General features: G+C 41.4%; 1 protein-coding gene across 4 annotated transcripts in view; it reads right to left on the reverse strand.

The window, feature by feature from the left end:
• The window catches only part of TASOR2 (transcription activation suppressor family member 2), a 71,095-nt gene that overhangs the window by 6,139 nt on the left and 42,903 nt on the right, over positions 1–22,053 (reverse strand). For all 4 annotated transcript variants that reach the window (XM_036842223.1, XM_036842222.1, XM_036842224.1 and 1 more), the window contains 7 exons: positions 20,297–21,016; positions 17,129–17,371; positions 12,965–13,838; positions 10,951–11,380; positions 4,357–8,181; positions 1,067–1,192; positions 108–261 (listed from right to left, as the gene is read on the reverse strand). In XM_036842223.1, the coding sequence (XP_036698118.1) occupies positions 108–261; positions 1,067–1,192; positions 4,357–8,181; positions 10,951–11,380; positions 12,965–13,838; positions 17,129–17,371; positions 20,297–21,016 (6,372 nt within the window). The remainder of the gene's footprint in view (positions 1–107; positions 262–1,066; positions 1,193–4,356; positions 8,182–10,950; positions 11,381–12,964; positions 13,839–17,128; positions 17,372–20,296; positions 21,017–22,053) is intronic.

Below are 22,053 nucleotides of genomic sequence, written 5' to 3' on the forward strand. Positions count from 1 at the left end.
ATATTATTTTGAGTTGATGCTAATTTCTTTTTGATGAAATAATATTTGAATCACTGGGCAAGGAGAAGCTGATTTGACTAGATGAGAAAGGAAAATGAGAGACAAACCTAATGTTAAAGTTTCTAGTATTTTGTCATCTGACACCACAAAGCCTCCTGTCCGGAACAGCTCTTGGTAGGTGTAATCGAGGACGTCTTCAGGGCTGTCGACTCCGGCAAAGATGACACTGGGAAAGTGCTTCAGCTTCAGCAGAGAAGGAATCTGAAACATAAAAAGGTCCCCTGGTGAAGACAGGTTCATTGGGTCACTTTTGTCACTTCCATCCAAGGGTGTCCAAACTCAGGAACAGCTGGGAAATACCTTTAACCTTGATGACTGACTGGTAATTCTGTCAGTTAATAAGGAATTTTAACTCCATCAGCAATGCTGCAAACTCATTAAGATTAGTTAATTACAAAGTGGTCTCTCAACTCCAAAGGTGGGAGATGGAGTGAGGGGAGAACACCTGAGGTTTGGGACCTGTAATCAGGCAGGTGGCAAGCTCACCACCACCCTAGTCTCCCGCTTCACGTGGCATCCGTGCTGTGGGTTCAGTTCCTGCCTCCTGACGCAGGACCGTATGCCCAGGCCGAGCCTCGATGTCGGAGCTTTTTGGGACAAGCAATTACTTTTATTTAACTGATAGGTAAATATGGTAACAAAGAGTTAAGAAAATTTTCACAAGTCCTTTTAAAGCAAGATTTATTACTGTTAGACATCAACAGATGCAGATTTATATTTCAGGTGAGAAAATTTTACCAGTCTCTTTTCATCGAAGTTCTCCCTTAGTCACTATGAAAATATTCTTAACTCTGAGACATAATTTGCCTTATGAATACCTTGGTAAATTACAACATTAGTATCAGTAGTACAGTATCTCAACCCCATTATCTTCCCACTTAGATTCAGTGGTATTGTGTTTTAACTTCTTCCCTAAATAAAAAGGCAGTGATGAGCCTGATAATTATAGAATAACATAAAATGCCCAGAATACATTTCTCTGTAAGAAAGTTACTTCCAAACCTACCTGATGCAAATGTGATGATATATCTTCATTTCTGATGATGACTATGAGCGTATCTTTCTCTCTGTGAAATGCTTGACAGAAATGCTGAGGTTCAATTTCTGTGTGGCCTCCTTTCCTTAGAATATGCTGAAAGATTTACAAATAGACATTATTTAAAAAAGGATACTTGCACAGAACTACTTTTACAGTTTACTAAAAATATCAAAGACCACATCCTGTTTACTAAATTATGTTCTAATAAGGCAACATAAATGGCAGTTTACCTTATTACCAGATGAGCTTTCACATATAAAATGACTCCTGGGTATCACTGACAACTGGATTTAGAAGTTTATTTTAAAGGCAAAGCACTTCGTAATGAATCTTTCATGTTCATAAAGTATCAAAGGTGGATTCTTCTGAAACATCAGACTAATATACATACATGAATCTCACCCTCTTCAAGGGAGTTACCTTGGGGAGGCAGATATTTACTTTAAAAATGCCATCTCCAGTCAAAATGTTTCTACGACTTTTGACAATACCCATGATGCCTATGCATTACTTTGAGTATCGTTAACAAGGACGGATTCTGGAAGCTGGCAGTGGCTTGGACCCAGGCTTCGAAGAGTGGCGGGAGCCGGGTGTTACACTGTGCCTGGTTATGGGGCGCGGCTGTGTTCCACAGAGCAGTTCTGCAATAAGCCTCATTGGGAGGATAAGTTCGTGCAGTTAAAGAAATTCCTTAACCTTGTCCTCTGTGATTTTGACATTGTTTCTATCTGAAGGATTCTGGAGGTTTATCAAAAACACTGACCATCACTTGTTATTTCCTTTCTAAAATAAGGAAAGGACTTTCCTTATTAGGAAAGTCCTAATAAGGAAAATAAGGAAATAAGGACTGACTTTGGTCAGTCTCCCCCCCCCAGATCTCAGGACAACTCAAATTTTGACTTCAAGTTTTCACTCAAAATGTATGGCAATGCTAACACAACACAGTGAATCAACTATACTCCAATAAAAATTTAAAAATAAAATGAGAAAAAAAGTATGGTGATGTATTTTCAAAGACATTCCTACAGACAAGATATCTTTTAACAAAGAGCTCCTTAAAATATCTAAATATAAATCCTTATAAATCCTCACCTATTTTACTAATAAACGATTTGAATTAATACATTTTCTGATAGGTTCAACATTTTCATCAGCTCCTGTGGAATTCTGGGCCATCTTGTCACACCCTGTCACACCCTGAATCACCTTACGAGTAAACGGCCTGATACCCATCACTGGTGAATGCTCCAGGACAGACGGATTCTCCACCATAGCTTTCTGAGCTTTTTAAAAACACTTTGCTCTTGATCACACTTTATTCTCAAATGTACTTTATATATGTCCACTTTCTCACTTGAAGTTTAGTTTTAAAGGTGCACACAATTTGTTATTTTCCGTTGTAAATAGTGGTCACATGATAAAATATTACCATGAAATGATACATTCACTACTGAAACAAGCATGTTATCTAGAAGTGTTCCTACGATAAATAAACTATCATCGCTGTGACTGCTCCCGTATGAAAACCAGCATCACCTGTGCTCTGTAAAAGACATGAGAACTAAGATAGTGCATTGTTGCTTTTGAGATGGAAGCAAAAAGAAATCAAGTATTTTGCTCAATGTGGCAAAACAAGGACATGGCCATGGTGCTAACTCAGTCGATCCCTGACTTATTTCAGCACAGGTCAGGGTGTGGCGTATCAGTCAGAGAAAATCAACTTTAATTCAAGGTTAAAATAAATAATTTCCAGGTTACTTTTGGAGGCTAAGCACCTTCCAAAGACTGAAGGCCACTTAATGCTTTATTTTTTCAACTAAAATCTTACCAAAATGGCACAGAAATTGCAACAAAGACAATGGGGAGGGGGGCGGGCGGAGGGCAGACCAGACATGGCAGTCATTTGTGAAGAACCTTCGACAACAAAAGGATCCTTAATTCTACAAATTTGGAAAATAAGTATTTAAAAATCATATTAAGTGATACAAAGCAGGAGCCATCAGCCGCCTCACAGGAGAACGTACTGCTGACTCCGGCGACACTGGGAAGCCTCGCGTTGAGGCCGGTTGCCTCGCTTTTCTAATCCACACTGTGCTGTGGTGGAGGGACCACTCTCTGTCAAGTGCAAACATGCTGCTCCTCATCGTTCAGAAACACTTCTCGGTGCCCTGCAGGGACCTCAGGAGAGTCCAAGTGCCCCCGCGTGACGTCCACGTGGCCCTTTTACCCCTGATGGTGATGGCCGTGCCCCCGGGTGCCCCCCACCCTTCAGGAAGCCTCCTCAGGCCCCATGCTTTCCCCCGGGCGGCGCTGATCCTCGACCCGCAGGTGCCTGCTGACTGCGACGTCCACACTGACCGATGCAGGGCAGGGCCCGCCAGGAGGCCAGCGCGCGGTCTGGGGCCTCGCGCTCCTCTGCAGCGGCCCCGGCATCTACACACCGCGCACCCGTCATGGCGACCGTCACGCTCGTCACTCAGCCCAGACGTTGCAAACATCTGCAGGCGCTCTGTGCTCCTCAGCAGCTTGGCGCTGGCAGGGGTCTCCTGGGACATGACATCCCGGGGCAGCCACCCCGACTTAACCAAGGACTTAGCACGAGGGCTGACACGCGTGGACCTGAAACAAATCTCGTCGGGCGTCGGGACCCGAACTCTTACTGGTCTACCGTCCACACCTGGTGAGAGGCCGGCATCCCCTCCTGAAGGAGAACGTCCCTGGGCCCCCGACCAGGTCTGCCACCCTCAGAACGACATCTTCGCACCTGCTCCGCCACACCTGCCACAGCTGCACAGGTATCTTTACCATGTTTCTCACGTCCCGTTAGACCGTGAGGATCAGGAGAGGCAACGTTCCCCTCACCCGTGCACGCGGGGCTCCAACACGCACACCTGAGAAGGACCCTGGATCCCCCTCACTCTCCACACTAGTGGAGGAACACAGGTAAGTTTTTTTTAAAGCTGAATTTTACCTTTGGCCTGTGTGTGTATGTACAATTGAATATGCCTCCACTGGTACTGTTTTATGAAAAGAACTCACTGCACTAACTCTGGAAAATCATACAAATCTTCAAATATAGTACAAACGGCAGATCCCTGTGGCCAAACCTTTAGTCTGCAGCGAAAGACTGAGCTGAGAAACTGAAACACCACTTCATATCATGGCTTCTTTCTGAAGCTGAGAATCCTGTATTACTTACAAAAAACTTAGACGGCAATCAAAATAATATAAACTGTAAGAAACATGTGGCACTTTACCTTTGTTCTTGCAAAGAAGGACTTGTCCTCTGTCTCCACGAGGTGGAAGAGGAAGGTCCTGGTACAAGCCTCCTTCATGACCCTCTCCAGTTTGACGTGCAGACTGGTGCACAGGTCTGCGACCATGTCCTCGTAGGAGGCTGGCCGAGGGACAGAGGGGCACAGCTCTCGGGGTTCGGCTTCTCCAGGAGCAGCGTGGGGCTCTTTCTCCTGGAAGATGGCCTGGTGGCTGTTCTTCATCACCTTGTTGAATTCGGCGTATTCGTTGAGAATGAGGGAAATGTCATTCCGGGACTCTTTCAACGTACTGTTATATTTCAGTTTGTTGAGGTGGAATGAAACAGTCGAATTTCGTTCAGAGTTTGTGAGATGATTTCTATCGTGGCCACACCTCTTCCTCCAGAAGAAGGAGGAACGGTCCACACAGCTGGGTGTCTGCCCTCTCGCCTGCTGACCGTGGTGTCTGGGGTCTGAGTGCACAACTGTCACCATGAGGGGACTCCTGCTGCGGGAGGCAGGAGGCAGCCCCGGGGACTCGGGCACTTTTGTCGCAGGGAAAGCCCCCATGGCGCCCTGGAGAGGGGGCTCCTTAGGAAAGACGGCGGTGGAAGGGGCGGAACACGGAGCATCTCCCGTCTTCACAATTTGTTTTAGTTTATGTGCAAAACGCAGATACTCCAGATCTAAAGTGTTCTGGGTGAGGTCGTCTGCCACCTGCCAAGTGTCCGTCCAGGAGCTGCGCAAGCCGCCCTTGGCCGTGACGCCGGGGTGCCTCCACAGGCTGTGCAGGGTTCTTGTGGTGTCTCTCAGCTCTTTAGTGACAGTGAAGTTAGCGTAGGTCCTGGGGATCCCACGGAGATCTCGGATTTGGACGTAACAGGGCACACACTTATCTTCCTTCTTTAATCCCACGGGCCAGCTTCTGGGAGGAATGCCCGTCTCCAGCCCTGGAACCTGGCTCGAGTAGCCCCAGTCATCATGATCGCTATTGTTTAGGTTCAGGAAAGAGTCAAAACCATCTTTGGAAGTACGTTCTTTTTTCTCGGTGTGACTACATCGCAAAGTACAGGACTCTTCCGTATCTAATCTGGGGTTTCCACACTCACCAAAAGAGTCTTGATCTGAGTCTCCAGAAAGTGGTTCATAATGGATGTCAGAGTTCACACTGATATCCATGCCTCCACCTCGGGTCACAGCGCTCCCCTCAGCCCTCAGCCCCTCATCAGCACTCTTATCTTCCACCTGCTCTTCAAAGACCCCACAAACAAGAGGGGCACAAGATTTGGGAACAAAGGAAGCAGAAGGCTCTGTATCGATAGTCTCACCGGTTGCTGCTGCGTTCTGGTAAGAATCAGCATGTAAATACACGGGGAAAAGCCCACCATTCAGCAGACCTCTTGCTGCACACGGTGACCCATCTTGCAGCATGTGGGCCGGTTTGTGTCTGCCTTCTGAAGAGGTGATGTGCAGCGGAGAGCCGACACCTCCTAGATCTATAGCTCTTTCACATAACTCAGCTCCAGTTCCATTATTCTTGAGCAGACCGGCCATTCTGACGACCGAGATTTCCTGTGTTTGAAACTCCATCCCTGCATTGCTGGGTCCTGCCCTGTGGGTTAGGGCGGCCCCTCCCGAGGAGAGGGTGGGCTTGGGGAGCTCCAGGTACCCGCGGGCCTGCACAGCCTCAGCTCCGTCAACTGGGTCAAAGCGCAAGGACTTAACCAGGATGTAACAGTGTTCATCTGTTTTCAAATCACTGCTCGAGACATTTTCCTTAAGGCTTTTAGGGCTGGTCTGCTGTTTTAATGACACATTCACACCACTTGGTGTGGTTGTAGAAACAAACGTGTCGGCAAAAGACTTATTTTCAAGGATCTTCTGAGGACTAAACGGAGGCTCACTGGTCTCCACGACAAGATGACTTAGGTGGGGATTTCTGTTCTCTACATTCATTGGCTGCAGTGGATTTCTTGATGTTACCAGGTTTTCTAGAGAATCTCTGCATGTGGCAGCTGAGGCAGGCTGGTTTAACTCTGCATCATGGCGTGGCACCTTTTCTGAGAAAGAGAAACCCTCACCACACTCACTTGGGACAATTTCCTCAGTGACTTCACCAGGAAGGGTTAAAAATCTATCTTTTCTTCCTGGGTGATTTTTTAGTATTAGAGGCATTTCAGCAGAAAGCTGCATTTGTTGTATCTGAGTTAAGTTATCTTGTCCCACTGGATGGGTGGGACCAACAAAAGAATTTTCTTTTTCTGTTATGGCCAAATCTACTGACTCAACCTGGGAGGATCTGTCACTTTTCTCACAGTGTGCATCACAGAGTTTAAAACTACTTGGAGATACAGCCCGAGCTGGTTGCACTTCTTCACCCGGTACCTGGCAGTCAGGGCTAGAAGCTGGTGACACTTCTTCAATTAAAGAACCGAAGGGGAAGTCTGAAGCAACATGAACTTCCTCCGCAACCTCAAGGGCACAGGTTTCTTTAGAAAGTATGAAAGCCACTGTCTGTAACTTATCACCTTTTCTCTCACTTTCTAGTGGTTTCATTGACGTGTGACGAGCAGAGTTCACGTCAGGCACCTCTTCAGGCTCAATTATTTCTTCCGCTGTCTCCTGAAGCTCTAAGCAGGGTAACGGGGCCTCCTGCTGCTGCTCCATTTCACCAGCGGGTGCTTCTTCCCTGGGACTCGTGGGCGGTGATATGGTGAGAGTGAGGTCAAGGTCAGAATCCTCCTCTGATAACTCGAGGCTGACTTCCTCTCTATTCACAGATAGGCTGGTTTGTTTGGTAAATGCAGAATTAAATGATTCAAAACTCATATTTTCACTGTTTAGACCACTCTTGTCATTCTTTAGTTCTGAAGAGCCATCCGAAGCATTCCTCATTGATGGGATGCAGTCAAGTGAATCCTTTTCTTCCAAGGGGGCAGAGGCTGACGATGAGACTACTTCTTCAAGCTGGGACGGCTCTACAATCTCTTCCGAAGAGATGCTAAAGAGACTCTGAGTCGACAGAAGACATTCTTGAGAGACCTTCATTTCTTCTCTGGGTAACAAATAATTAGAACTTTTAACCAGTGATAATGCCTCTGTTACCAGGGAATTATCAGATGGCGATGGTGAGCCTGCAACAGCCTGTCCTTTCTGTAATGAACACATTTCTTTAGCAAGTGTCTCTCTACTCACTGAGGAGGCACAAAGGTACTTAGCGCCTTGTTGTCCTGACATTGCCAGAGAGGGAATGTCCCTAAGACCCTGTGTCTGTGCCTTTTCAAATGCGGACACAGGATGTCTAAGGCTTGTAGCAGGTGATACTTGTTTAATCAACTCCACATTAAAGGTTGTAGGTTTATCAGCTCTATTTACAACTTCTGTCTGTATTGGTGCATAGGCATTTTTTTCAAAAGTGAGTGTAACCGGTTCCAGATTAATCATTACATACCCCATATCATCCTTCCCTTCCAACGATGGCTGACATTCTTTGTTTATGGGGCTGCTATGCTGGATAAGGCCCTGCAAAGCACCTGTTTTTGTTTGCATTTTTGCATGAAAAACATCAACTTTGCTTTCAAGGGTGCTGTACACAGACTTTTGACAAATCATTGACGGACTGCTGATCCCATCGTAAGTCCTGGCGAACGTGGACTGTGTGACAGTATCATTATAAGAAGTCACCTGTGTGCTATCAAGTGGCTCAAAGGTTTTATCTTCAGCAGGAATAGAAGATCCATTAGTTTGGGTGCTTCCAATGCTAGAAAGCACCAGATTAGAGGTCTCTAGTTTATCTGATGACTCTTGTTTGGCTTTCCCCCCAATTATCTGAAACGATAAAAGCAAAAGAAATAAATTAATTAAAAAAATCAAGAGCCAAATAGATCTTTTTTTCAAGCATTTACATATGTGAAGAACAGAATAGACAAAGATCAATTTTAGTTTGCTCTGTTCTTTTGAATCTTCATAGGGTAGAGATCAAGCAAATCCCTCTCTTCTTAGATAGGCTTAAAATACCCCCCAAATAGGAATTTGTTTTATCTAAATACACACACACGAGAACTCCAAAACTTTCTTAGTTGCACAGCCTTTTTTTTTTTAATGGACTTTTGGGAAGAAAAGTGGCTAGACCACTGGCAATTTAAAGACTTGAAAATGCAGCCTGTTTGCTAAATAGCATCACTTAATTCAGAAATGCAGCAGTAGAGGAAAAAGTACTCAATTAATTTAAATTATTTTTTAGGAAGATTAAAAGATAATCTTTAAAGCAAAGAATAACTTATTTTAAACACCAGCTTTCAATTAGACTATAAATACACTGTCATCTGGAATGTTCCCATGAGGAAACACTAAATTATTATCTCTTGTACTCAGAATACACTGATAAGCAGCTTTCCCAAGGTATCAATCTCTATCCTGTTAAGTAAAGGTCCCTTACCCCTTAGCTATCTTCTTAGCTTATAACTGGACATAATCTCTCTCTCATTATAATACCTTCCTATTCAACAAAGCAGTAGAAAACACAGTGCAGCTTGCATTAATAAACTAAACTAAAAGGACTGATTTAAACAGTACCAGAAAGGATTTAGGATAAACAGTAACAGAAATACCTCTGGACAATTTTGATAACCTCATAAAAAGGTTGTTTCTTTTATTTTTTTTTTAAAGGCTGAAGAATGGTCTTGTTCAGAATATGGTAAAGTGGATTGATAATACAGTTGACCTACACCTGTAGTTCTGGAACATTACGGTCACAGATTTCCTGCCATGTTTTGAAGCAATCGTGTTGTAAGTCAGGACCTGTGTTTCAAATCTCTTGTTAAAAACATTTCTGCCTTAGTCAAAGAAAGACACTGACCTGAGTAATTGGCAGGGTGGAGCTGAGACTTGGTTTTAAGAGGACACGACTGGCCAGATACAAAGCATAGAAAAATCTGGATGGTACACTCATTCTGAGAACAGTTCTATGACCCTCCCAATCATACTGTCGCTGATAATGTTGGGCCATAGTCGTGAATCTCACCATGCCTGTGCTCTTAGTGAAATGCAAACTTTGATAATCCTAGTTTGCCCTAGAATAGGGAGTGGTACAGGACGTGTGTGCACCTTTAAAGTACAGGTACAGTATTCAAGAAGATGACGGAAACATATTTGTAAGTATATGCTATAGAAAGTGTTAGGAATCACTAATTTTAACATTCTACTTTCTACTTAATACTCTTTCATGTCTGCAACAAAATCATTCCTAATTGGACATTACTAAAGTAACAGTTACTATATATTACCACAACCAAAAATACTTTATAAGAAACTAGTGTGTTTATAAATATATATGTAATAATTGAATATATATGTAATAATTAAAATCTGCCTGACTAAACTATAAATACTTTCTTATTCTAAGGTAGTGATTTTACGTATCTCTTTGAGAGTAAGATGAAATTTATGAACCCCATCCTCAGAAAAAAAACGCATATGCACGTAACATATTTTATGTATACACATATGAACACACACATGTGTGCATATATATACATAAATACATCCACAGAATTCGACATTGAGAAACATCTAGAGTGTCCAGATCTGAGTCTTGGCCGGACAATTTACTATGTGCTTCCAGGCCATTCTGTACTTCTCATCCTCAGTCTTCTCACCTATAAGATGGGTGGCACGGTCCTTACCTCACCCGGCTGTGTGAGAATTAACTGAGTTAATGCGAGTGAAGGGCTCAGACCAGTCTCTGGCCCACAGCGTTCCACCAGTCTTCATTCTGATGAAGATGAGCATCTGCAGACACTCACAGACCCTCTAAGGCTCACCCCTGGACCTGCAAATCCCCACGGAAGCCCAGGTACAGAAACTCAATGTTAACACAGGCACTGAAGGTGCCCAAACCCATGTAAAATTATTCTGGAATAAATCTGTTCTGAAAGCTTAAAAAGGCAGGTATCTTGCCAATCCATTTACTTAGAATCTTGATACAACTTTTTAATTTGCTCCAATTAAAATTCGATTATCTGTCCTGACTATCAGTTGAGAACAGTGAAATGAAACCAAGTGTATTTTCCATATTTCCAAACAGTTATCTGCAGACCTATGAGAGGTCTGGCATTTTATTTACTGTCTCAGGATTTGTTTTTAAAAATAATTTTAATATATTCAATTTTAGTTTACTTTAAGGTTTATCAAAGATTTTTTATATTTATTATTACTGCATTTGATCCATAAACACTATTCTAGGTAAACAGAGTAAGTATTATTCACCTCTTTTAAAAGATAATAAGCTCAGAGAGAACAAGTAATTTGCCCCAAATCATACAACTAAAAAGTTACATAATTATGGATGGTTCCCAGATCATCTGAGGCCTACGATTTTTTTTTCTACTTTCGTTTCTTCAATCAGGATGGTAGATAAGCTCCACCTGCAGACAATCCAGACTTTGACAGCTAAGTTTCTGGCATTCTAATCCTTTACATAGCTAGAGAATCCACTTTCCTAAAAGAAACTGATGCCTTGTTATGAATGTGATTTTATGTACAAAAAAAATTTCTTCAAAAATAATACCAGCATTTATATTATTCAGCTTTACCTACCTCATTATTACAAGAATAGATGAAATTCTGGCTTTCTGGGGTCTCTGGATGACCTGCTGTTGCAAACATTTCTTTCTGTTCATTCTGCACCCAAAGCTCCAAGCCTCTCACAGGCGGTGGTTTCATGAAAGGAAGCAGGGGGTCAGTGTCCGGGAAGGACACTTCGGCAGTAGGACCTCTGGGAGCCTCATTAGTCTCCAACAGAGGGTCTACGGAGCACCTTTCCACACCGGAGGACTCCTCAATTTCACTGAATTCAAACGATTCTAACGTGCTATTTATGGACACGTATTTTGCTGGGTTGCTGTGTTCTACTACTTTTCGGGATGATCGTATGACTTTGTTTTGATTGCTGTAAAACAGAGCTACCCACATATGAAGTAAAAGCTTCACTTCTTCCACATTATCTGGTAAATCAGTATTCCAGGGCCTGAGATTTTAAAGAAGGAAGAAACAAAAACCATTGAAAATGACTATTTTCGTTGATTATCTTATCATAAGTGCCTTAATTATTAACCTTAGTTTTTGTGTTCATTTTTATTTTAAAAATTACATGAGCATGAAACAATGAGTAAAATAAAAATGAAGCTGATTTAACAAATAATTACAGTGAATCTAATTCACTCTTTTTACAGAGACAGAGAAGGGAACTGAAAATCAGAGCTTTAAGTGGCTTCTTTCAAATCACAAAATCTGTGAGTGGTAGGACCATGATCAGAATATAGGCCTTCACACTCCTAGCCTAGGATTTTTCTCTTATTCAGTGCAAGCTCTCCTGGGATGCGATAGACACATTATGTGAATAATGGTTTCAGCAACTTCCCAAATCCTCATCTCCTTGCTTCTGTTAAGTCTGGCCAACTCATTTCTTTTCTATTTTTATGTGTCTCTTCTAATAGTTGGGAAGTTTGAAGATTAAAGGAGTTGGGCAATTCAGCAGAACTATACTATTTTCAGAGTACAGCTCTGGAGACTCTCCTAAAACCGAAGGGGAGGCACAAAACATTTCTGGCCATCTGCCAGGCCAACGGACAGCAGAGCTGAGTGGAATGAGTCAGAGGGGCTACAGAACTAGGCTTCAGTGAAACAGGGTTAAGGCTAAGGAAGTGACCCTCATGAGCAGGTGGGGACGAAAGCACAAGCTCGTGCCTGGAGCAAGGAAAGAAGTCTCACGGAATTCAGTCCCTCACACGTGCAGTATCCCCCTACCAGGAGGTCACTGTTGTTTCACAGGCTAACGCTTCCTGCTAATAGCGATAGTCACCATTTATTAGTATGTGCCCGTCACCATGCAAACCCTAATGTACATAACTCCCTCATAACTCTCTAACTTTAGTGGCTATTACTAAACCCATGCTTAAAAGTGTTGCTCGCATACTGTCACCCTTCCTTGGCATCACCTGGACACTGGTTAGAAATGTAGACTCTCAGGCCCCATCCCAAATGGACTGAGTCAGAAGCTGCAGTTCAATGAGACCCCAGATGAGTCTCAGTGAAGAGTGAGCAGCGCTGTCCCGAGGCACACACGCTGGCACGCAGGAGAGCCCAGGCTCAACACCGACGTCAGTCTACCCTCCAAAGCCTGTGCTTTCAGCTCTCTGTTATTCTGCGTTGACCCCTTAAGGAAGATTTATAGAACGACCCCGTGAAAACTGCTCACTCGTAGCAATCTGACCAATTTGACAAGCTAGAAGTAATTCTTTAAATGTTTCTTCTGGAATTCAGTCTGTAAAGCATTATTTCTTTACCTCACTATTTTACACTAACATCTCATTTACATATTATAATTCAAAGACCAGAAAGACTTATGAAGGAGCATCTCAAGATGGAAAGCCGTGCAGAAGACTAAGGTTTTCTTAATTGTCAACGATTAACTGCTTGGTATTATTCCCAAGTTACTGGATTTTACACACTTCCTTCTCCCTCCCCAGAGTTTAGCACAAGTATCCCTTCTTGCTACATTTATCTCAACAGAAAAGTTCATCCATTTTCATCCAGTGTCACTCCTACTCACCCATGTAGTGCTCTGATTACAGTCTTCTCCAGGGGGTTGTTGGTATACTTGCTGTCTAAGCTGAACACGTAATCTGCTTCACATTTGAAAGTGACCTTAAAGGAGCCGTCACAGCTGAATACGGTATGAGAGCGGCAGAAGTCCTGCAGGCTGGAGGGCAGCAACCTGCTCCTGCGCCTGAGCGCTGGGGCCTCGGAGAGCTTCTGCAGTGGGGAGGTGATCTGCTGATGCCGAAATGGCATCACTTTCCCCACTGGGGTTCCCGCTTCGGGGCCTTTTGTGCCATTCTTGGCAAAGGCAGGGCCTGGGGCCCCTCTCTGCTGTAGATGCTTCTTTGAATGTTCTGCAAGGAGCAGGGCATAGGAATGCTCCACAGCAACAAAAGAGCTTTGGCTTGCGTCGGAACTTTCTAGGGTTTCCTCGGGAAGTGCCGATTGGACTTCCGCAGGGGCCTGAATGCCAGGAACCAAGCTCTCGTCCTCCTGGCTGACCGTGGGGTCTGACGTCAGATTACTCTTATCAGAGGAGGGCTTGGATAACGGTCCACCTTTTTGACTTTTAACTACTCTATGATATTCATGGTCTGATGTACCGCGCAAAGAATGTTCTTTAGAAAGCAAAACATCGTTTTGTGGCAATTCAGAGGAGCAGGGAAAGTTTCTGGGCTCAGAGGATGGTGTGGTAGAGGTAGCAGCGCTTAATGCAAGATCAGCCAACATATTTAGGGCCTGGGAGTCACAGTTGACAATGGAGTTTTCAGGTGGGTCTTTTGGAGCCACTGTGATATTTTCTGGTTGAGCTGTACTTATGCTAATAACATCTTCTTGACCATCTGAAATTTCTGATTGAAGCTGTGAAGAAGTTTCTCCCTTGGCTTCAGCATAAAAGAAAAAAAGACACGTAACACTTGATTTCCATAGAATTAATTCTTTGTCATATTACTATGGTTCAGTGAAAATCAACAGTTAAGGCAACATATTCAAGAAAAACCTCTTGATATGTTGCATAAATTGTATGTTAAATTTTTATTACCAGAGTGAGGTCTTGTCCAACTTCCTGATGTATTATAATGTATTTACCAGAGGAACAAGCCTTAAGGAATATGCATATTAATTTAAAAAGAAATCACGCTTCAAAACTGCATGTACTGATCTACACACAAGGCATACTCCTTAGCTCAAGAAATATACAAAGAGAAAAAAACAAAAACAAGAAAAGAAAACAAGACTCCTGCCCTCAGAGAGCTTACAATCTAGTGAGAATCTAAGAATTTCTAAGTTTAAAGTGTATATTATAGAATGTTAATGTACTTTCCTAGAAATCATTTCCCTTAGCAAGTTATTAGAGAAATCATCTAAGTTCAAAACAGAGATGATTTTTAACCATATTGATGTTTAATTATAATACGTTATGATATGAATAAAAAATTAGAAAAGTAAGAATATTCAGAATCACCAATTAATTTCAAGTTTTAAAACTTCAGTTTCTGCATTAAAAACATTTCCTCTCTATTCTATCTGCAAAAAAGCAAATCTCCTCATCTACTGATAATTCTTACAGCAGGTAGTCAAATCTACCCATTGGCATTCGGTCAGAAAACTGACATTCTCAGGTGGGTTTACTTGCCTTCTCAGGACTTTGATTCAGCCTTTTAAAATGCGGTTATCATGATGGACAAAGTTCTCAACAATACTGGGCAGTGAGTCCCTGTAGCAGGTGGCTGGATGGACAGAAAAGCCAACTGTGCTCCTCTTTATAATTAGTAGTAGCAGGTCTGAAATAAATTACTGACCTGTCTGCAAAGCCCAATGACAATACATTTACAGAGAAAACTCTGGCCTATGAGGTCATCAAACAGAATGACAAGAGTGTGTGTATGGTGAGGAGGGTAAAATTAATCAACCACTGCCCAGTTTTTATTTAAAATATCAAAGCCCAACGGGGTGAGGTACGAGAAAGTGGCCCAAAGAGAGTTGTCTCGTGAACCCCCCGGGTGAACTAGAAACACGTTCATTTTAGGATCTGATGTGTTTACTGACACTAAGTTCATTCTATCCTTAAATACTATGGTTCTTACACTGAGTATCACTATGAGGAAGGTCTGATATAGAGAACACTGTATTGAATCAAGAAAAAGGGTTCATTTTAATAAATATGTGTCATTTCAGGTAAATCATTTAATTACTGACTTGTTAGAGGTTTTCAGTTAATTAAAAATACAATACTGATAATCTATCTCTTTTAAGAAATATAGATAAAATGATGCCAAATAAATTATAAAAAATATAAAGAGTTCAGTAAATAAAAACTATATTGAAAACGATTAGTTTCAGTAACAAAATGACTGAGCCTTCTTAAACTCTGATATTTCAAGTAAAAGAAATGAAGCGGATTAGCATGGGTGATTAAGAAATAAAAGAAAAATTAACACATTATTTAAAAGGTGGTAATCTTAAAATTTTAACTTAGAATGTGGCTGCACAATATATACAGACATTTGCAATACAAATCGGCCTATTTCTGAATACCCATTCTGAAAACTTTTCATTTTCTGGGCTCACTTTTCTGCCAATGCCCAGTTGCATACCTCCTCCCACTAATTGATTAGCCTACAACTATACAGAAGCCAATTCAGCACAAGGAATTCTAATGACAAGGCTGGGAATACAATGCATTATGTATGTATCTATACTCATCCTGTTTACAAACTACTTGGAAAGACAGGACCAAGACACACCAGATGATTGGAAAATAGTATGAATTAACTCTTTAATGTTCTCAAAAACCCAAAAAGAAATGAAAAAAAAGGAGAAATGAGTGCAGATTAGAGCATCAGGAAATGGCTCCGTGTGGACTTAGCTGAGCAGAGGGGACTGCACAGGTGTGACAACAGGCATGGTTCGTGTGGGTGGCACCACGTGCCTGACAGGGAAGGCACGCATTGGGAAATGGCAGGAGAGAAATGTGGGCCCGTGGGTAAGACCACCTCGTAACTGCCTGGGGAGACAAGCAGAGAGTCCGCATTGGGTATGACTCTCTACAGGTTGTACGGTGATATGACTGAGGAGCTTTCAGAAAAATCTTCAGTCATAAACAACATTAACGAAACTGAGGAAAGGGACTTCCCTGGTGGTCCAGTGGTTAAGACTCTGCGCTTCCAATGCAGGCAGTGTGGTTTCGATCCCTGGTCAGGGAACTGAGATCCCACATGCTGCGAGGTGCGGCCGAAAAAATTTTTTTTAAAAATGAGGAAAGAAAAAACCAAGCTCATCCATAATACCATCACCCCAACAAGAGTTTCTTTCCCTGAATTCCACTATATTTGAGGCTTTTAAAAAAGTCTAAAGATAGATAAGAGAGAAAGTAGAATCATGAGATTAGACAGAAAACTGATGGAAATACAGAGGTATGAGGAAATGAAGGTTTTTCTAAACAAAACCCACCACCACACATACAACACAGTAGGACTCAATACCGAAGATACTGTAAAATGTATAGATTTTGCAGCTTGATGGAGCTGCACTCTACTCAGAGAGATGGGTGTGAAGTGGGACATGGAGCTGGGAGAAAAGTGAGGTCCGCAGTGATGAGGGAACACGCCAGCAACGACGAGGTTCCAGCAGGTGGAACACAGAACTAGCAGTCAGCTGCTGGCTCACATAAGGAGACTTGGTTATTCACTTCAGCAAAAGTAGAAGTAGAAAAGTAAAACTGCTTTTAAAATTAATTTAATGCCTTTTAAAACCAAATACAGGATTCAGGATTACTGACTGCTTTGAACCATGTCTTTATAGTTCCCTCTGGACAAACTTATAATCTCCTTTTTATAACTGATTATGGTCCAGAAAAATACTGCCAGATGCTACTTGCTTGTGAATTTAGTCATAAAAAAGGCCATTTATACTTTAACTCTGCTAAACAGTTCATGTTCAGGCTTTCTGCAAAATGAAAAGTAGGGTCTATTTAGTGAAGGTATGAATCTTTGCACTTTCTAATTTATTCACACTGGGAAACCAAGTTACTTGTCCTGTCAGTGTCTGAACTAAAGAAGACCAAAAGAACGTGACAGATTTCAACTGATCTTATACTGTTTCAATATGCTATCTTATAATCTCGATTAGTCCGTATTATGGTGTTGAAATTTACAGGAAGAGGATTTCTTACCAGGTTGTGGCTGCTTTCTGATTCTGGGATTCTGATTGCCTTTTACTATATTTACCCTCTGTTTTTGTGGAGATTTCTTCACAGGTGGCTTAGCCCTTGGAACAGTTTTGACTGGAGATGTCTCTCGTTTCCTTGCCCTTTTAGCATTCGTTGACACTGGAACATCTTTAGAAATAGGAGCTTCTTGGTTTTTCCTATCCAATTTGGTTGTCTGTACAAACTGTGCAGTCAGCACTTCAGCACCTTATGCAGAAAAGACACCGTTTTTTAAGGGGTAGGGGGCTCACATATTTATCAGCATAGCTTTCCTTTGATTTGTTTTGGGGGGTTAACTTTAATAATGGGGAATAAAATATAAAATTTGGGGTATTTCATTAAAAGATTTTTGAACTTGCTAAGTGTTGGTCTATATCCCTAATTAGGATTAGAAGAAAAATATCAGAGTAATAACTTTATAAAAACAAGGCATGACTTAATTTTTTAAAAAAATTCCGTAATCTTTGCTGACTGATGTGGCAGGTAAGGCTGAACATGCTAGTTCACAGCACAGGGTGACGGATAATTCAATTTACACAAAAGCGACACAGCTTCCACAAAGCCATGTGGTTAAAACCACGATCACACTGTAGAGAAGAGACTATAGGTTCACAAAGAGCCATCTTACATATTTTCCTTCACTACACCTAAATATCAAAGCTTTAATACTGCCTGAAAAATCATCTCTTAAGAGAAGACAGAGGAAGGTACATTGAAGAAAGTCCTCTTCTGATTTAACTTCCTATAAATCTATTATAATTGCTCATTTCTCTTACAAAATGCTCAGCTTTACTTCTCATAGGGAAGGAAGGAAAGAACTAAAGGTGGAGGCACATGAGGAGAAAAAACTATTAACAACCTGCTTGTATCACACGCAGAAAGTGTTTCAATCCTTTAAGAGTTAAAAAAAAATGTTAATAAATGTTCCCTGTGAAAACATTTTCCCCACTGACTATACAAAATAATCACACATGTGAATGTTTGCAAATATTTTAAAATCACATTATATGGAAAATACTATTTCTAATTGAGAACAGAAAACATTAAACAGTTTCAGAATGTGACGGTTATTAGTGAAATGTAGAAAAGAGACCAATTTCATTTTATTCTTTTGAAGGTTAGAAAAATAAAAGGTTTTTTTAAAAAGCTTTTAGACTCTCTTAATGTTGTACATTTCCCTGGGTCTAATTATTTTCTTCCCTACTAAACTATTAAAGGCAATAAAGCAGGAGTTTTGTTTTTAGAGTAAGACTTCTGATTTTATACTGGTTACAATTTCTAAAATTTTTAGCGTAAAAAAAGGCAAAATATAAGTCAAGCAGGAAAACTGTTAAGACTAAATTAAGAAGAGAAAGAAAATAAGATGAGATGATCAAGACTAGGGGAAGCGTAACGTCTGCACGGGCAGGAGGGGAACATCTCTCACAACCTAGGTCCTGCGAGGAAAAGGAGAAACACGAAACAGGTGATCCTGCAGGGACTGCCCTGCTTATTCGCATCACTCAATGACATGTTTCTCAAACTGCATGCAATAATCCATGGGTGTATTATAAAATAAACTTAATGGGCTGCAACCAGAATTCTTTATTAAATGAAACAGAATAGAAGATATCAGATTGTATTACACATAGTTAGGGTAAATGTTTTCTGAAATTTCTGTTTCAGTATGTATGAATTTGTGTGTACTGGACTACAATATACAACATATTTCTTTTTTTTTTTTTTGAGTTTTTGTGGTATTATATTTAGTCATCTTGGCTGGTTTAATCACATCGTTGTTGTTGTTCATTTTTTGGCCACACTGTGTGGCATGTGGGGTCTTAGTTCCCTGACCAGGGATCAAACCCATGCCCTGTGCATTGGAAGTGTGGAGTTGTAACCACTGTACTGCCAGGGAAGTCCCTAAAACATATTTCTTATAGTAGATGAAATTAAAACACTTGAGAAACAGTGACAACATATATGTTGAATTATAGGTAATTTATTTAATACCTTTAAAATGGTTCATATAGAGAAGAAACCCAATATGGTTGGCCTGGAATTTGTGAGGAAATGTAGAGTGTGAGTCGCTGCTTCATATTGCCGTTCTTTCTACCACCCTCCTAAACACACACACACACACAATTTCTCAAACTATAATTGGCCAGAAATAACTACTTGTTAAACCACAGGGTAAAATCTTAATTATCTAGGATCCTGGGGATCCACATACCTCCAATGTTTCTTCTTTAGGCATCAAAATTTTTAAATTCAAAATACTACAGATAGGGTTGGCAAATTTTTTCTGTGAAGGGCCAGACCTCAGTCACAGCCGCCCACCTGTGCCAGTGCAGTGAAGGACAGAGACAACAGGTAATGCCTGAGGGGCCCTTTGGCCCCAGTCTGCTCACCTCTTCTCTAAGGGGTCATAGAGCATAAGTTCCCTAGTTTTAAACAAAATACACCGCACATAATCTGAGATGACTCTAAGCCAAAATTGTGTTATTTGTTGTGCTCTGTTCACTGAAGTGCATTTGACTAACATTAAATGGCTCTGGAAGCTGATTCTCCCTCAGTTTTCAGGGGGCAACAAAACCACTTGTGGAACTGTTTCAATATATGTATGTCTCAAGGCCACTGGACCTTGTTTCAATAGGTCTATAGTAGGATCCAGGTGACCACTTTTAAAACACATAAAGCATTAGAAATTCTGCCCCAGGATGCTCTAGTTTTGGAGAGTCCAGGCACTTTTCCCCCTCTTTAAACATGTTCGGGCTATCACTTATCAGTTTTTGCCATTTGTTCTTAGTGTGCCTGATTTTAGGAGACCCTCTTCTTCCACTCGAATTTGTCTGAGGACAGTTCAGAAACGGAATGACCTTATTTCTTAGACAGGTAAGTAAATAACTGAGTGATGATTTGAGCAGTTTTACAAGTGAAATACAAGCTTTTGGTGAGTGGGCTTTTGTCCTATTTCTTGATTTTCATGTTATCTAGATTACTGCTTCTCCAACTTTAGCATGCACACAAATCACCTGGAGAGAGCTAACGGACACTGTCAAGCTACAGTCCAGGATGGTCACATAGGAACAGGGTTAACACACAACAGTTATTACTAATTGCTCATCTGAAAATCCATACAGACATGCTTACCTCTTTTTCTTTTCTGAGGAAACTGTCCTTTGACTAACTTGAGAGTTGTGGGAGAGTCTGGACCCTTGTTTGCTCCAGCAGAAGTTCTTTTGGGAAAGGGACGGCACAAGTTCACCCTTTTACTCTGTACCACGGGCAGCGTGCTTGCTTTTCTCTTAGGCTGAACTCTCAGATTTGATGCTGGACTTAATGGGACCAGAGCTCCCTGCCTTGCTTTAAACATCTCTTCAGAATTCTTTTGTGTTTCTGTTTCTTTTCTTACTTCTGCCTCTGAGTCGTGAAATTCAGGATCTGGAGTCATAACTAAAGAAAATCCAACATCACAAATTCCATCTGAAATACAAGGAGACTGAGGACACTCTGCCAATAAGTCTAGTACAGTAGATACTTCCAAAATGTACCCGTTAGGATCTGAAATATAAGACCTCAACTGAGTTAAAGACTGTAAAGGGCACTTTTCAGCTGGAGGAGTCAAGTCAAAACCACTGGACACTTTGCCAAAGAATGCAGTCTCTTTAATTCCATCCTGAGAAGCAGCAGTCAATGAAGAACTTTTGTCCACCTTGTACAGTTCTTGGAAATTATGCTTTACTAATGTGTTTAGACAGATTCCTTTTTCAGAGAATGATTTCTTTGCTTCCAGCAGGGCACAATTAAGGGCAGGTAAAATAGGTACCACCTTCAATGAGATGTCATCTTCAACTTTCAAGTCTTTCAGCCCTAAAATATATACACATGTATTAGAAACCCAAAGTTCTTTTTTTTTTTTCAAAAACATGAAGGAAAAAACGCTTTAGATTACAAAATTATAGGATGGTTAAATATGATACAGTGTTTCAAATGGTAATCTAAATAGCAATTAATAGAAGACTTATGGATGTGCTTAATGAATATATATTATCTCCATATATATGAAAACATGCACACACAGAACCAAAAAAGAGTCACTCAGATGGGATCACCAGGTGAGAATGAAGAAGGCAGGCCCGCCTGCAGCTCCGTCTCATCTGACCAGGAGCCCAGCGTGAACTCAATGCACCAGCATTTAGAGTTGGCAGAATTACTTTTCTATTCTCATTTTCTGCTTTTAAAATATATCTGATCTGTACCTTATATGACCTACTTCAAATTCTCTTAAGAAGGTAGTCACAGGTGCAAACTTTCAGTTATAAGATAAATTTAAGTACTAAAGAGGTAATGTACAACATAATAAAAATAATTAACACTGCTGATGTTACATATGAAAGTTAAGAAAGTAAATACTGGGACTTCCCTGGTGGCGCAGTGGTTGAGAATCCGCCTGCCTTTGCAGGGTACATGGGTTCGAGCCCTGGTCTGGGAAGATCCCACATGCCATGGAGCAACTAAGCCCGTGCGCCACAACTACCGAGCCTGCGAGCCACAACTACTGAAGCCTGTGCGCCTAGAGCCAGTGCTCTGCAACAAGAGAAGCCACCACAATGAGAAGCACGTGCACTGCAATGAAGAGTAGCCCCCGCTCGCCGCAACTAGAGAAAGCCCATGCAGCAACGAGGACCCAACGCAGCCAAAGAAGAAAAAAAAAGTAAATACTAATAGTTCTCATCACAAGGAAAAAAAAATTTTTTTTTCTATTTTCTTTAATTTTGTATCTACATGATATGATGGATGTTCACTAGAATTACTGTGGTAATTGTTTCATGATGTATGTAAGTCAAATCATTATGCTGGTAAACCCTAAACTTATACAGTGCCGTATGTCAATTATATAATATCTC

Source organism: Balaenoptera musculus, chromosome 2, assembly GCF_009873245.2.
Source record: "Balaenoptera musculus isolate JJ_BM4_2016_0621 chromosome 2, mBalMus1.pri.v3, whole genome shotgun sequence".
Classification (NCBI taxonomy): Eukaryota; Metazoa; Chordata; class Mammalia; order Artiodactyla; family Balaenopteridae; genus Balaenoptera; species Balaenoptera musculus.